The sequence below is a fragment of the Hippocampus zosterae genome, chromosome 18 (assembly GCF_025434085.1).
Source record: "Hippocampus zosterae strain Florida chromosome 18, ASM2543408v3, whole genome shotgun sequence".
NCBI lineage: Eukaryota > Metazoa > Chordata > Actinopteri > Syngnathiformes > Syngnathidae > Hippocampus > Hippocampus zosterae.
Window position 1 is genome coordinate 8,453,676 of NC_067468.1, and position 16,973 is coordinate 8,470,648.

General features: G+C 43.5%; 1 protein-coding gene across 15 annotated transcripts in view; it reads right to left on the reverse strand.

Moving 5' to 3' along the window:
- Window positions 1–16,973, reverse strand: part of LOC127591268 (RIMS-binding protein 2-like) — a 46,394-nt gene that overhangs the window by 25,504 nt on the left and 3,917 nt on the right. For 7 of the 15 annotated variants that reach the window (XM_052051222.1, XM_052051232.1, XM_052051218.1 and 4 more), the window contains exons 3-4: window positions 15,162–15,293; window positions 1,253–1,342 (exon numbers count right to left, since the gene is read on the reverse strand). In XM_052051222.1, coding sequence (XP_051907182.1) covers window positions 1,253–1,342; window positions 15,162–15,293 — 222 coding nt within the window. Of the gene's footprint in view, window positions 1–1,252; window positions 1,343–10,326; window positions 10,387–11,500; window positions 11,869–15,161; window positions 15,294–16,145; window positions 16,551–16,973 lie in introns of those variants that run through there. The other 8 variants (XM_052051225.1, XM_052051220.1, XM_052051223.1 and 5 more) reach the window with 7 other exon arrangements.

The following is a 16,973-nucleotide window of genomic DNA, read 5'->3' on the forward strand; positions in this document are numbered from 1 at the left end:
GTGATATTGTTTGGTCCCAGTGGCCCTTGTACATTGCATCCTGTAGACTTGGGCCCCCTGTCCTTATCTGAAATCAACGGTCTCAAACTTGGGCCTTAAACTGGACAGTGATTTCAAACTCGATCGGCAAATTGGTGCCGTTGTTAAATCAAGCTTCTTTCACCTTAGACAGCTGGCCAAAATAAAACCTGTCCTCTCACATGAACACTTTGAGACAGTAATTCATGCCTTTGTCACATCCCGGCTGGATTACTGCAATGCCCTGTACTTTGGAGTCAGCCAGTCCTCCATTAAGCGCCTTCAGCTGGTCCAGAATACCGCTGCTCGCCTCTTGACTGGTACTCGTAAGAGGGAGCATATAACTCCTACTCTGGCATCCCTTCACTGGCTCCCCATTCATTTTAGAGTTATTTTCAAGATCCTCCTCTTTGTTTTCAAATCTCTGAATAATCTCGCGCCACCTTACCTCTCTGAGCTCATCCACCCCTACACACCTGCCCGGCGCCTCAGGTCTGTGGACCAGTCTTTGTTAGAAGTACCAAGTACTAAACTGAGGCTCAGAGGGGATCGAGCCTTTTCTGTTGCTGGTCCCTCTCTCTGGAATGACCTCCCACTGAACATTCGGCAAGCCTCCTCGCTGCCCATCTTTAAAGCCCTCCTCAAAACTCACTTGTATTCTTTTGTGTTCGACTCAGCATGACTTAGATTTGTTCTTGATTTTACTGCTTAGTGCTTTCTACCGCCTTTATTACCGATTCGTCTTACTGTTTATTGTGTATGTTAAATCGCTCCATCTACAGCACTTTGTATGCAGCGATGGCTGTTTGAAAGTGCTCTATAAATACTGTTGAAATACTGTTGTTATTTTAAGTTGTTTTTTTTATTATTTTGGTTTCATGTGGTTTTCATGACTTTGTTTGGCTTAGTTTTTCTTTTTGTTTGTTTTGGGGGGCGTTTTTTTTTTTTTTTTTTTTTGCGAATACATTGTGTTCAGTCCACCCTTTTTGCGGGGTCCTCTACCTCACATCATCCAACCCCTGACACGATGGTTACGACAGTGAACAGCTAATCATGTCATGTTACGGGGCACATGAAAGGGGTCAAAATAACAGAAAATGAAGGCTATTTGAGTCAATCAGTTTTGTCGAAAATGTGTACCAAAGGGGGTAGCCTTTTGGATAAATCAGTACCCAAGAAGTGATGACCCCTGGTTTACATATTACATGTGTGTGTGTGGATGTATTTTCATCACCTGGTCATATTTGGAGGCCTTCAGGTGATGGCCAATCAGCTCGAGGTTGAGACGATTTTTCTCCTGCAAAGTAGTATGGAGCTTTACTCTCTGTAGAGGGAAATGGGACGGGGGTGGAAAGGTGCGGCGTCAGCATTTATGTCCGATGACATACTGCATGTTCTTGATAATGAAGCGTCGACTAAATCACGCGTGCTGCGCGGCGATGTCTTGAAATGTGTTATGTAAGGGAGCGCACCTGAGCTTTTCTTTAAAATGGCGCCTTGATGATAAAAGTCATAAGAGGAGTGGAAAGAGGGAGCGAGAGCGAGGGGAAGACGGTGGGTGAAGCGTTGAGGAGAGTGATGGATGGTGGCTTAAGAGATTTGCCTGCTTGGATGTTTTTAAGAGAAATTGGAAAACTTCCAAGATGAAGCGGTTCGGAAAATGAATGAATGAATGGAAAACTTGCATGACATACATGTATACAGTATTAGGTTTGATTCTCTTAATCATCATATACAATATTTTAGTTGATTATCATGTACACAGTGAAAAAAAAGATTCAAAAAGCAAAACAAGGAAATTCTCACTTGCATGCTTCCATTGATTATAAAAGAGAAAAAAATGTAACATTTATTCCCATGTTTTTTTTCCTTAAAACTTGCCTGTTGTGTACATTGAAATTCCAACCGAGTATTTTAATATCCGATAGATGCCATGACATTTTTCTCACAATAATAAAAGCTTTAGTTTTATCTTGTAACAACTCTTGTATCTTGTAACAACTCTGACTTGTAATGTCAAACTAGTCTACTTGGATTCCCCCGCCCCATTAAAGTCAGCTTTCATTGAAACATGACAACTTTATTTCCAGACAGTTGTGACTTTGTTATTGTAGCCACATAGTATTATTCTCTCACATCCACAGCCACAAGTTGTCCTGCCGCCGGTGCTGCAGGTACTCAAGCATTACATAATTACGCTTGACTCAAACTAGGGCAATGCTCTTCTCCTGTCACAGCTCGGAGGACCGCAAAGTGATTTCAATGTGACTGTCCGGTCATATCGTGGCGAGGTAATACGACTTCCTGCAGGTTAAAGAGGCTACAGAAATAACGACGCGCCATCCAACAGGAAACGTAGTCCTTGCCCAACACGATGTCTCCTTACAATGATTACACTGCGGAATAATGCATTAGCTTCCAGAATTAGCTGTCTGAAACACAAGGGATAGCAGGGGAGGCAGAGCCTCATCTCTGGATGTGAAGAATTCAAAATAACAATCATTCAATTCATTTATTTTTTAATTCGGTTTAATTTTATTTCTCTAGTTTGTTTTTTTCTATTGAGTTTCTACTTGGATCCATGATTTTAATGATTAAAATTGCTGTATATTTCTTGTTCATATACATGGCGAGACGTGAAATGCGGCGGTGGCCAGCTAGCCTCACCTCATACGCGCCGAAATGCAGACAACCCGTTAACGTACAATTTTTTTTTTGAAATTACAAAAATAGACATACATGCTTTTCATGATGTGATATTTTCCCTGGAACAAACAAGTTGTGTCCTCTACAGTCGAAACTCATATTTACTCCAGAGCAAAAAGTGTTAACATATTTTAGCTTCTGTACAAAAAAAAACTCCAATAATCAATGTCAATACAAATAAGCCTTGTCACAAAAGAAATACGATGTAGGAATATCCAAAGTGTGGCTCATCCATCTCTTGCCACAAAGGGCAGCGAGACAGCCAGAGACCAGACGAGGACAGCGAGATATGGAGACTGGTGAACGATTTCACTTCTCTCACTGTGTTAACGCCGTCCACACGAAAATCTCTGCAGAGTCAAAACAAAGCGTGCTGAAACCACACCTCACTAAAGCGCCGGTCAATATTGGTCTTGTTCATTTAACCACTAATTAGTTGATCTGTGTTAATGTCCCAGGACAAGAAAAAGGAAGAAATGCTTTTTTTATTTTTTTATAAACAGGCCTGGGGAATTGCATATGTCTGGCCTCTCTTTCCCATTTCCAGCAAATCACACATTCACAGCTCGGCTTAACACCCCCAAAACATCTTGTAAACACGTCACTGCGCCGCAAAGCTGAAGGACATACACTGGATGTAGTGCCAATTTAAGCCATAATTAACACACGGGCGTACAAATAAACAGAATGAAGTGGTTTGCATGTATTAAAGGCCTGACAATAGCATCTTGCACTTAGAATGAATACATTTTGACGAAAAGTTCAACTCACGCTGGGGAGTATTTTCTTGCTAAACAAATTCATTTTGCCTCAAGCACGAAATCTGCTCACAGTAGCCAGCATCTCAGCAGGTGTGTGAATCTCACTCAGGATCCGTTGGGCTTAATTTGGGTTCGTGTAACTTGTAGACAAGGGTCCCCAACCAATCCGTGGCTCAGAGACTTAAATGAGTTTGATCTCAGTAATCAGCAAAGTCAGGTCAGAAATAAGTATTACCGTATTTTCCGCACTATAAGGTGCACCTAAAAGCATTCAATTTTCTCAAAAGACGACGGTGCGCCTTATAATCCGATGCGCCTTACATATGGATCAATATTCTGATTTCTTGGGTGTAGTATTTTAAATGTTCTGTTGCGGCGGTTGTGAAAGCCCTATATAAATAAAACTATTGTGTTCCTTTAGCTTAGCTCCATCTAGTGGATGCATTATGCAACCGCAGCCACTTTTGTAGCTCCTATGCACCTTATAATGCGGTGTGTCACATACAGTATTTGAAAAGAGGTTTAAAAGAGGACATTCATTGAAGGTGCAACTTATACTCTGAAGCACCTTATAGTGCGGAAAATACGGTATGCCGTATATGTATTTATCTGGATGAAATACTACCCCCTCACCCCACTCTCAGTTAATGACAGATAATTCCAACCTAAATTTGGCACAGTTCAAAAACAAACAAAAATGTATGGAATTAAATCAAAACTACTGCTTGCCAATTTAAATGATATTATTGTGATAGTTGTCGATCAATCCCATGCTTAATACTCCCAAATAGGAAAACCCTGCCATAGAGGAAACTCTCGGGGAAATTCAGCATGAAGAAATCTCGATCCAGCATCTTCCAACCAGTAATTACACCGACGCTTAGAAACTACATTTTGCGTCGGCACCCTATTCTTAGCTGTCTGTATGACTCCCACTTATTTCACAAATTAATTCATGTTCATACTCTCGCTGCAAAACATTGACTAAGCGGTATTAATTGCAACATTTAAACGAACATAATCTTGGATTAGTGTAAATTGGAAACCAGTGAGGGTAATTGTAACAAACCCAGAGCAATATCTGAGTCCAAATAAGCCAGCAGCTACACGAAATAACACGTGCTGTATAAACCACAACCACCAAATGGAGTAATTTCATTTTGTGTCCGTCCCACAAGGGCAAAATAGATTGAAATGTCAATTAAGACATAAATGAACGTACATAAACGGAGACCATATTGCTCCTAATTGCTTCCACCAATATACCTGCGCGTGTGGTCTGCACTTACGTGGTTGCAGATGGAGCCGATTGGAGCCAGAACCATAACTCAGCCCTAATCACTGCAGCAGCATGGTCTTCAGTCCTTTCTGATGACGCTTCGGCGCATAATGCGACAACAGAAGTGCTATACTCTGAAAGCCATTACTCCCAGTCACACACTAAAGACACATTAGCACCAAGCACTACGGTATCGTAGGGCGGCCCGGTAGTCCAGTGGTTAGCACATCGGCTTCACAGTGCAGAGGTACCGGGTTCGATTCCAGCTCCGGCCTCCCTGTGTGGAGTTTGCATGTTCTCCCCGGGCCTGCGTGGGTTTTCTCCGGGTGCTCCGGTTTCCTCCCACATTCCAAAAAATATGCATGGCAGGCTGATTGGACGCTCTAAATTGTCCCTAGGTGTGATTGTGAGCGTGGATGGTTGTTCGTTTCTGTGTGCCCTGCGATTGGCTGGCAACCGGTTCAGGGTGTCCCCCGCCTACTGCTCGAAGACAGCTGGGATAGGCTCCAGCACCCCCCGCGACCCTAGTGAGGATCAAGCGGCTCGGTAGATGATGAATGAATGAACTACGGTATCGTTTGTCAACCCTGATATGGCTTTCGTCTCCATCACGGGTGACAGCAGTGAAATAGTGTGACAGTGTGCAACCTGACAGTTATTTTGATGAAAAAGCAGAGCAGAACACAGTTAACAAATAATGTGGACTCGGTAAGGGTTGGACAGATTAGTTGATTCGTTGACTACTCCGCATTGTCATCTAAAGATTGAAATCTGACGAATCGCTGATCATGTGTTGTGGGCAGACCATAATGTCAGAATAAATGACCAATATGATACAAGCATATGGAAACATTATATTAAAAATGAGATCTCTAAACTCAAATACAATTGAAGGACGAGTGAAACAGAAACACTGATACTTTTTGTTCCCGTGGAAGGAAAGCTTGTCAATGACTTTTCTTGACTTGAGCCAATAACGTTTTTTTAATCAATACCAAACAGTCAACTTCAGCTCTGGAGTTGCTGTTAAGTGCCTATTTATGTATAACCTTGTGTACCAAATTGACATTTCTTTACACAGAAAGTTGCTTCAAGGCGAAAGCAGGCATCCATCTCAGAATGCAAAAACAGGTCGGTGAGTTCATCACGTGAAATTACAAAATGATAAATAATTCATTTGTTATCTCGGTTGCTTCATATGATCCACATTGTGAAATCAAATGCCACCAACGCCAGAGGTGAACGCAGATGTCAACTGCAACCTCTCGAGTCAGACATCCTTCCTTTAAAAAAAACGCACCGCAATGTAATTAACACAATTCATGCACTGCGCCACAGGGTGGATTTTAAACCGGATCTATCGGTGCATCAACACCATAATGTCATGGATAGATAATTCATCATTAGGGATTTTACTTGAGCTTATAGGACTAATGTGTCTCTACAGGTGCTCATGCATTAAACTTTAATGGGAGGTTAATCCAATTTGGAATGCAACACAAAGGTCTGTGTGTGTGTGTATGGTACAAGTACTGTATATATATATATCTTATATATATATTGCGCGTCGTCCCGCACGCGGTCTGTCCTTCCGTCTGTCCCTTTTCAAAACGTACCTACTTCACCCCGCCACTGCGCGCCGCCACTGCGCGCCGCCACTGCGCCGCTCAGGCAGTGGCTCACTACGATCGCGCGGGCATCTTAGCGAAAAAATGTTGTCTACCCACAAGCATTGCAATGAAATTGTTAGTTATTTAGTAGAGCTAAACATCTCTTTATTTTCACGATAAGCAATGAAGATGATCAAAAAGTTGAACCAAGTAACAACACATTTGTGGGCCGAAGGCCCACTTTACCAGCCTTCCGCAGGAACTAGCTGCTGAGCCGCCCGGAGGGCGGCGAACCAGCTAGTATATATATATATATATATATATATATATATATATATATATTATATATAATATGCATTGGAATCGACCTGTTTAACTAATTGCATTGTCTATGGCCATCCTCATCCCATTGCACACGGTATTCCATTCAAATTAATCCGTTCTATTTTGTTTGACTTATGTTTGATCATATTGTCCATATAGTGTCGGTATTTTCATTTCCGAAACATACTCCTTGGCAGATTAAAAAACAGGAGTCAAATTCATACAGAAACCAAGACGCCTCTGGGGTATTTTTTTTATTTCCGTCACGCTTGCTTTGGATGCTTTTGTTTTTTGTGCATGTCCAGAGAGTGTGTGATGCGTGAGTCGGAGACAAATCAGCTTTATGGGTTAAAAGGTGACAGAGGAGTGGCGGGAAGAGGCCTGGCGCTCGCGTCAAGAGAGATTAACTTCTCCACTACGCCTTGCGCATACATCGTCATTCGCCTCACTCTTCCTAAGCATCCCCAGTTCACTTCCTGGAACATTTGTCAGTGTGCTCTTCTTTTTTTTTTTTTTTTTTTTTGTTTAATCTTCCACTGTGATGGTCACATGATTTGATTTTCTCCTGTTTAGCATTTAATTCCCTTTATTGTTTTAGGCTAATTGTTTCATCTAATTAGTATACTTCATCGATTCCTTCTCAGGAGCGTCTTGGTGATCCAGACACTGCGAAGATTTTCAGAGTAGAGTGAAATGAAGATTATGGATAAACGAGTTACCAAAAGCAGTGGTGCCTTGAGACACAAGTTGACTATGTTCTGTGACTGTGCTTGTAACTCAAATCCTCTTTTCCCATTGAGATGAATGTAAATGACATGAATTTGAGTCTCCCTCCGCCCAAAAAAATCCAACACAGCGGTGTCCAAACTTTTTCGTTTGAGGGGCGCATACAGAAAAATGGAAGGATGAATGGGCCACTTTAAAAAAATGTTTGTTAGTTGCTAAATATTGATTCCAAGCTGCTCCAGATCAGTAAATGGCACACTTGCTAGCTGTTATATTGTGTCTATTACTCAAAATGACTGCCCTCCTGAAGATGCGGTTTGGATCGAGCTCACGTGTAAAGAGGCCACACGTGAGAGACATGCATGTACATAATGTCGTAGGCTATATATGTGCCATGTGTATACACTGCAGCTAAATTCTATGTGGAGCAACCTCAGGCTAAAATGTTGATCTCTCTTGAGAATACAAATGCCTCTCGGGAGTATGTATCGTGACGCATATGTGCTGTAAGTACTGCATGGAATGGATGAAGCAGTCAATGTGTGCGAACGAGCAATACTAAAGCCTCCAGTCACATTGATGACGAAACACTTTTGATGTGAACAGGACCTCGCGTTCCCACGAGCCACACAAAGCACATCACAAGGCGAGGAAAGAAGTTCGGAGGAAGATCAGTGTATTGCGAATGAGGAGCCCAAAAGATGCTTCGCTATTACATACGCTCGGATGGACCTTCAGGCATGCTCACAGCGTGCTTGGGTGGCTCAGATGGGTTCTCATGTTTAGAACGCACACACCAAAAAGGCGCGTGCAATCCGGCATCTCGACCGATCAAGCGCGCGGACAAAGCCGGGAAATCATCCCGTGCGCAAAAATCACTTTACACAAGACTCGGCTGGTTCACATCGAGAGCCACAATCTACAAACACGCTTGCGTGACCCCAATTTTTTTTCTGCGAAACATACAAGTATTCACAGGAGCTAAATAATTCACGCCTGACCCCGTTGCACAGTTGCTAAAATGCACAGCCTGTTAGAAATACACCCAAAGCATCCAAGCATGTTTTTTTTTCCAGTGGTTTCCTCCAATCTGGATCCACACAGATGAGTCAATTTCTCTTAAACAGCATATGTATGTATATCAGCAGTATAGATGTTTTTTTTTTAGGATGATGACGATGATGATAACCAACTTATGAGTCGATTAATTAAAAAAAAAAAATACACAATTTATATATCATGTATATTATTTTTTTGGTCCCTTCATGCATAGAATAATGAGATGGGCAAGTTACAGGCAGAACGTTTGTTTTACAATACCTTACTTTGTCCAACGTAAATGTGAAAAAAGACATCATCGTGGAAAAGCTCAGCTATTTAAACCCGAGTGGCTCAAGCAAATAGGTGACTTACAGCAGAACAAGAGCTGTCATGTCAGCTTTGTGTGACCGCTTTGTGTGACAGGGTGAGCTCTTCTCTACCTCCTTCCCTCAATTGATGCCCTTTCAGCACTGTTCACCCCACTAAAGCCTCCCCTACTTGCAGATGCTATCCGTAAAGACCGAGCAGCAAGACAAGTAAGAGTGAAACAAAAACGCCTGTGAAGAAACACAATATGGGGTGAAAAAATTTCATTACAGGGGGACACCCGATTAAGTGATGGGGAATTAACAGATCTTCTATCAGCACGTGTCTTTCCGAAAGGGTTCCACTTGCCCGGCGTGGGGAGATTATGGAGCAAAATGAAAAAACAAGAAAAGTTATACGAGGACACTTTGAGCTGTGGCGCGATGCCGCGCCAAAAATCGTAAAAGATGGGATGACTTCAGGGTCACGGAGGCTTCGAGTAATTCCCAGGAGTCTCTTCAGTTTGAATTGATTCTCTATATGATGATGAGGCTGTACATCCAGAGAGTGACTTCCATTTGTATTCATCCGTTTTATGAAGTGCCAGTCCGAAATGGGGTCACCATGAATCTGGAGCCTATCCCAGCTGACTTTGGACAAGAGGAAAGGGCACAACCTGGACTTGTGACCATCCAATCTCAGGGAGCATAGACCAGTCCTTCTCAAAGTTTAGATGTTGAGTACTACGAGTGGTATAGCGTGGGTCCCCTCTAAAAAGTAAACACCAGACTTCCACCACCTTGCCCGCGACTGACAATGAGGCGCTCTGAAGTGGTCCTGCCAGTGCAAAGCCCCATTATAACTATGTAGAAAACTAATACAGGCTAAAACAACTCAAATGAAAAATCTAAAATTATCATCCTGGTCAACATGCTAACTTCTCAGACTCACCGATGCTCATCTGTCTTTCTCTCTGTGACGCGCGCACACTCACAGCACACAACGTGGCACTCTAAAGGAGCCACTGAGGAGGCATTTTTCGACGCAAGCATGGGTGTAGCTATGCTAGTTAATGCCACAGTGCTGCTAGTTACATTTCTGAAGGATATTATGGGAGTTCGAGTCAATCACCTGCATTTCTGGCACTGCCCCAATTCAGACTCATTACTGCATTTTATCCGACATCCACTCTCTTTTTGACCTCGCCCGCTTCCATTTTCCTCCCGCAGTGCTCCATCTCCCCTTTAAATATGTCTGGTGTGCATGTTGAAAAGCTGCCAACAAACGTGAGGAGGACAATTTGCTTGAATTTCATTTCCCTTCCGTGCTCTTCTCACAGGCTAAATGGCGTTGATACTTATGGTGTGTACACTCGCTATAAATATGGCCCTTCCGGCTCAACTGTGGGAGCTTCACATGTTGCATGAACACACGCGCAAACAGAGGTTGGGTACGGGGAGGGAGGGTACAGGGGTTGCTATAGAGACGGTTCTCTTGTAGGTATGTGGATGTTAGAAAGCAATATTTAAAATATCTTCCGTTTCCATTTTCGTACCTCTGGGAGCAGTTGATCAGCGGACTTGAGGCACCGGGCAGGAGGATGAGGATGAGGTTCCTCAATGGAGGCCAGAACAGGAGTTACAGTTTGCTGTATATGTTCCCTCTATTTTTTGACATGAGTCAGTGAGTCGTAACAGTCGGTCAGAAGCCAAAGAAAGCAGTTTATGGAAAAGGGACCATAAATACTAAGGCCTACTCATGATACTGTTCCACTCCAGCTCTGTTGGGAGTGGTAATGTGTCATTACAAACTGCTAACTGATGGTAACTATTATACTCAATTTTTTTTTCCCCCAGTGTAGGAGCAAACTACGACACCATATATTTTTTAAAAAATAAATTCATTAATTAATAAAACTAATACTAAAACCAATAAAAAATAAACTAAAAGGAAACATTTTCCAAACTAACATCTAAAAAACCATTAAAACTAAAGGAATTAGATTTTTTTTTTAAGTTTAAACAGGCAGCACGGGGTGCACGACTGCTGGGATTGCGGCTCGGATAATGGCTCCAAACGAAATAAAATCTAACGATCATGAAAAATCCCAAACAGTCCTAACCTTAGTGAGAGAGACACACGAGTGGGTTAAAACTCCCAACACCTGTACACCTGGCAACCTTGTAGAATGCAGGAACCAGGAAAAGCTCAGGTTACCAAAGACGGATCACGCACGCCCACTACGCGCACATAGCAGATCAATTTTTTTTTTGACAGGGCGGCCACACATTTGACTTTCCCCCTGCCTGCTTGTGAACATGTGCAAACGTTTCCAGCCCGATAATGTCACCTCTCTGCATTATCACAAAAGAAAAAAAAGAATTTGATTCCAGCTGAAGACAAACCCCACCCCCTTGCCTTACACCCACACATTCTCTTTCACACACACACACTGCACACACCCACTCATCTCCAAACAGGTGGCTAAGCTTCAGTCAGGAAAAAACAGACGCTGGCTATTTTCCTCCACTTCCAAATGGCACAAATGCCGAATTCTTCCATCTCTCTATTGGATGTCCCTTCTTTCCTCCTGATCGCACATGCGGTCAGGTTGCTCCTATGCAGCTGCCAGGCTATGCTAACCCTTCAGCACTATATATAGGAGGCAGCTGGATGAAACACTGAGCAGCAGTGAACACACAAGGAGAGAGAGCTCGGTTGATATTTACCGCGTGAGGCTAACAGCAGCACATGTTGATGGGGGGTGTCGCTTCCTTCCCCTTCCCTTTCCTCTCCTTTCCTTCTCTGGGTGGGGAGTCGTCACACGGCTGCAGCATCAGCAGCAGCATCAGTGGCAGCTTCGGGGCCTGCGTCTTTTTCCCTCCCTTCGTCCCGCTCTCTCTCTCTCCCTCTCTCTGTCTCTCGCTCTCTCGCTTTCTCTTATCTCCGCCTTCTCATCCACACACACTCGCCCGCACCCTGTCGAAGACCCTCCTCCTAAACACCCTCCCTCCATCGTTCCTTCCCCTTCACTCTTCACTCTGTGCTCAATTTCCGCTCCTCATGCTGTTGAATGACAATCAGCCAACCCCAGCAGTGGGCTTCTTTTTTGGATGTATCCACAATATGCAGCAAATAGGGAGGACCTGACACTCTCTGTGATCTCATTGGTTTCGAGTTTTTAGCCGTGACACTAACTGAGCATTGATGCCGCATTCGCTTTAGGACTTACACAAAAGGCGTCGTTCACTGATGAGTCTCTGTGGGATTATTAATAGAAAGCAGATCCAAGCCAGCCTCCGGATTTTACAGGAGGCAGATTTGGGATGCTGCTCTGAATTTACTGTCAAATATGAACACGGCTCTTCGTGATAATCAAATATAGACTTGGGTATAAAACCCTTCAAACAGATTCGATGAGACACAACATTATAACCCTGTTAAATGCCAAATGACTGAGCAGTAACAAGGCACCGAAATGAGACCTTAACATTTATTCAACTTGTCTAACCGTGCATTCCTTTTCGATTCGGCTCCATCATTAGATGGATACGTGCAGTCTGAGTCGAAGGCGGTCTCCATGTGCCCACTTCACAGATTTGTGATCTCGCCAGCTAACTTTAATCACTCGCACGTGGAGGATTTGCTTATAGTTCCGTCTAAACGGACTTGGCACACCGTGACCAGCCACGGGGAGGGAAAAGCAAATCAGTTCAAGACTAGGTTGCCTAAAGTGAGGCTCAACTGTGTGATGATGACTTTTTGTTTGTTCCAAATGTTAATCCTCACAGTTTAACAGTTTGTAACCCTCAATGACAAAACAAGGCACACTTGCTATCACACTGCCTACGCCGCCTTGTCATGATGACTAATTACATCATATTGACATCAGTTTATGTGTGTGGGGAGGGGGGGGTCCCGAAAATGATATAATCCAGTTAATAGGATTTCACATTAATCCAAGAGGGCCTTTTTTTAATTTTTGGACCCAATTAAAATTTCTGCCATATTTCTGAGAAAGACGCAAAAAATAAAAAGGCACCTAAATGCAAAACAATTTCCTTTTTATTGTTCTGTCATTTCGCTTTCCTTTAGTATTTTTCCTATTTTACACTAGCATAGCATGACTCACTATTTATAATGTCGCTTCGCTTGTAATCTGAGGTCCAAAATAAAAAGCAGTTCGGGTCTATTTTACCTGGAGTGGAAAAATAGTGTGAAAGGAACTCAATTAAGGAAAGAAATGTCAAATACAGTATCGGTATTGCTTCAAAACGCTGAATTCCCCCCCCCCCACCCCCCATCTACCCTGCGGGTGGTAACATTGGACTTTGGACTATTATTAAACGTGGTTTGTGTGAAAATCTGTTTTGGGAAGGTGTGAAAGTATATATTACTTGTTGCGTCGGGGTAACAACACAGCTATTTGGGATTACTTGACTATTATACCCATTTCCTGCGGAACAACCTATATGATCACAAGGTCTACTGTATACAATCGTTGCCATGGAAACGTCATCCAGGGTGACAGCTGTGGCCTTTTAAGCAGTAGCCACACAAAACACAGGTCACCTGATACAACCAGGGTACCTTTCACCAACTGTCTATCACTGATTGTTTCCTGGCAACCAGTGCACGAATTCGGTTTTCTTTCTGGGAAACGGTCACTTTTATCCGGTTCTTTGACATTTGCAACGAGAGTGTACATTGATTTGAACAGGCGCAGATTGAAAAATTGAATTGCTGAGCCTAAACTGGCCTGCAAGCAATTTTTATTGGTGCATCTATTTTCGGGCAAATGTTCATTTGTTGGCTTGGACAGATGCTAAAAGGCAAAATGTATGATATGTATATATCTGTATTTTGACACGAAATTTTCACAACATGTTTTGAAGAAAATCACTTGATTAAGATGAATTTAGTTGCGTTTACAGCCGCCTGAAAAAGCATGGCTGCAAACGGAGAGGAGCTAGTTTACATCATCTCAATGGGTGTTGCCAATTTAGCGATTTGGTTGGTATATGTAGTCACTTTTCTGCCCGATCGTGCAACCATATTTTAAAAAACACGACCAGCGACTATTGATCTCACCAAGAAACAAACAACAGTGAAATAATTCATTCATTCATTCATTCATCTTCCGAACCGCTTGATCCTCACTAGGGTCGCGGGGGGTGCTGGAGCCGATCCCAGCTGTCTCCGGGCAGTAGGCGGGGGACACCCTGAATCGGTTGCCAGCCAATCGCAGGGCACACAGAAACGAACAACCATTCGCACTCACACTCACACCTAGGGACAATTTAGAGTGTTCAATCAGCCTGCCACGCATGTGTTTGGAATGTGGGAGGAAACCGGAGCACCCGGAGAAAACCCACGCAGACGCGGGGAGAACATGCAAACTCCACACAGGGAGGCCGGAGCTGGAATCGAACCCGGTACCTCTGCACTGTGAAGCCAACGTGCTAACCACTGGACTACCGGGCCGCCCACAGTGAAATCAGTGGAATCATTTTTCCAATGTTTCATGTGTGATAAGAAACTGGTCCAATCATGCACTGTTTTTGTGGATGCAAAATTTGAAGTAATTAAATCTATCGATAGATCACTGCCAGGCTAAAAACGACTATCTCCGGATTTGATCTTTTTTTTCCTCACAAATCGATACTAAAATGGAAGGATTGTTTCAATAATTTGCTTAGTGGCTGTCTTCAACATCTGTCTTAAACAATGAGGCCTGTGGTGTACATTTAGACTGAAGTCACCAAATATGGTTCCTCGCCCCCAAAAAATAAAAAGCTACAGGAATTATAGGAATTCCCCTGTGAATAGACACCGTTCATGTCAGGGGGATGTATAAAGTTATTTTAGCAACACCCAGTGGCAAGTAAAAGTACAACATCAAAAGTCAATATTTACTTGTCATGTACAAGACGGTATATTCCGTCCCAATCATAAAATGCATATTTTAAAATAACAAATGTGAACAAATATGAGTGATCATGCTAAAGCGTTTCAGGGACACAGTGTGTATCACACAGATATACGCATATGATTGATATCGAAAACCGGATATGACTGGGTCAGCTTTTTACATCGGTGTCGGCCATCAAGCTCTCACTTCCCCCCCTCCGCCATCCGGCGTGCTCTCCAATGGGCGTGTTGCCAGGGCGACCGTTCACACGCCTTGCCATCCGAGACCACCTGGGAGAGGGCTCTCGATGCACCAGTGCGCGCATGAACGTACAGTACCAACAATGCCGACGCGCCCACGCACAGCTCTGCACGATAGCCGCTCGACCACATTTCCAACCATATCTATAAATAGGCAAGCAGATAGGAGGCATCATACATCCAATTGATTTTGAAGTTAACCGTAAAACGGTAATTTACCAGTTTGCGGTACTGTTGCCTCTCTTGGCGAAGAGCGGCCACTTCTCGTCTCAAAACTTGATTTCTCTCCTCCAGGAGGCGAAAGCGACTCGGGTTTTGAGTTGAATGGCCGAGCCGGGATGACACCTCCGCCTTTGAAAGACGAGGAATAATATGAGATCAAAATAAAAATGCAAATCATATTCTGGGATAAATGCTATTATTAATTGGAAAGTTGCGTAGTAAGTGGTTCGCAAACTTTTTGCGCCAAGTGCCACCTAAAACATAATGAGCTTTCCAAATACTACTATCATAACTACAATTTAAATACAGTAGTGTAATAGGCCAAAGTGTTCATGAACCGTAATACTGCAAAATTCAGTTCAATTATGTGTATGTATTTAGATTAGATTTAGATTTAGATTTTTTCATTAATTAATTCATTCATTCATTCATTTTCCGAGCCACTTGATCCTCACTAGGGTCGCGGGGGGTGCTGGAGCCTATCCCAGCTGTCTTCGGGTAGTAGGCACGGGGACACCCTGAATCGGTTGCCAGCCAATTGCAGGGCACACAGAAACGAACAACCATTCGCACTCACACTCACACTCACACCTAGGGACAATTTAGTGTTCAAACAGCCTGCCACGCATGTTTTTGGAATGTGGGAGGAAACCGGAATACCCGAAGAAAACCCAAGCAGGCCCGGGGAGAACATGCAAACTCCACACAGGGAGGCCAGAGCTGGAATCGAACCCGGTACCTCTGCACTGTGAAGCCGACGTGCTAACCACTGGACTACCAGGCCGCCCTAGATATTTTTTTTTCACCCCCACATATTTTGTATGTATGATTTTTATAAAGATTGTTTCATGTAAGGAATGCCTTAATGTTAAACGTTAGCTCTATCGGCTTTATCCTCCATGGTATTCTCAATCTTGACTCGGGATCATTTAAATAGATTCCCATATCACCATCTGGTGAGCGAGTGATAGATACCCTTACTTGCATCCCGGCTGAACCAAGGCCGAGCACATTCAAACCCAAAAAGCCTTGACATCCTTAGAATATCCCGAGTCTAAAACCCTTCCTCTTGCTGTTGCCTGCCTCTCGTGGGTGCTGCTCCTCTTTTAGCCACAAAGGTACCCGGTGCATGAAGACAATTCACGTTGCATCCTGAATGAGGTAGTGGCGCATAATGCGCTGCCTTTGCTGATTCAGTGCCTACCTTACACTCCACTTGGCTCCTTTTCCCGTCAAGTCAAAATCCGGTACATGATGGAGATCTGTGTGCTTGTGTGGTTACGAGCCCCTCTAATCTGCAGCTTTAATAGCGTGCCTAGTGTGTGCAAAACTGTAGCTGGCTGCGAGTCAGTGTGAGCAAAGACACTTGCAGTGGCTTCACATCACTGTCACACACACACACAGACATTCTCTCAGCCCCATCCGTCCCTGCATGAGTAGTTGGCTCAAACTCGCTGCTCCTATCCAGATTGTGCTTTGAACACCCACACAGCCCATTTGTGTGTGTGTTTTTTGGGGGGAGGGGGGTGTAATCTATCTCCATCAACTGCTGCTTATCTGGGGTCAGGTCACATAGGCAGTAGCTTCAGATTTCCCTCTCCCCAGCCACTTCTTCCAATTTTTCCGAAGCGGTCCCAAGGACATACCTAGGCATCCTAATCCATACCTGTCAACCTTGGCTAATAGCTGCCCTTATAACTGATTAAGATTCCCCTTATAAAGCAACAAAAATCCGTAAAACGGCTTACGGCGCATGCGCACATCATGCTTTATCAATCCGACCGTACGCAGCGATGACAAAAAATATAC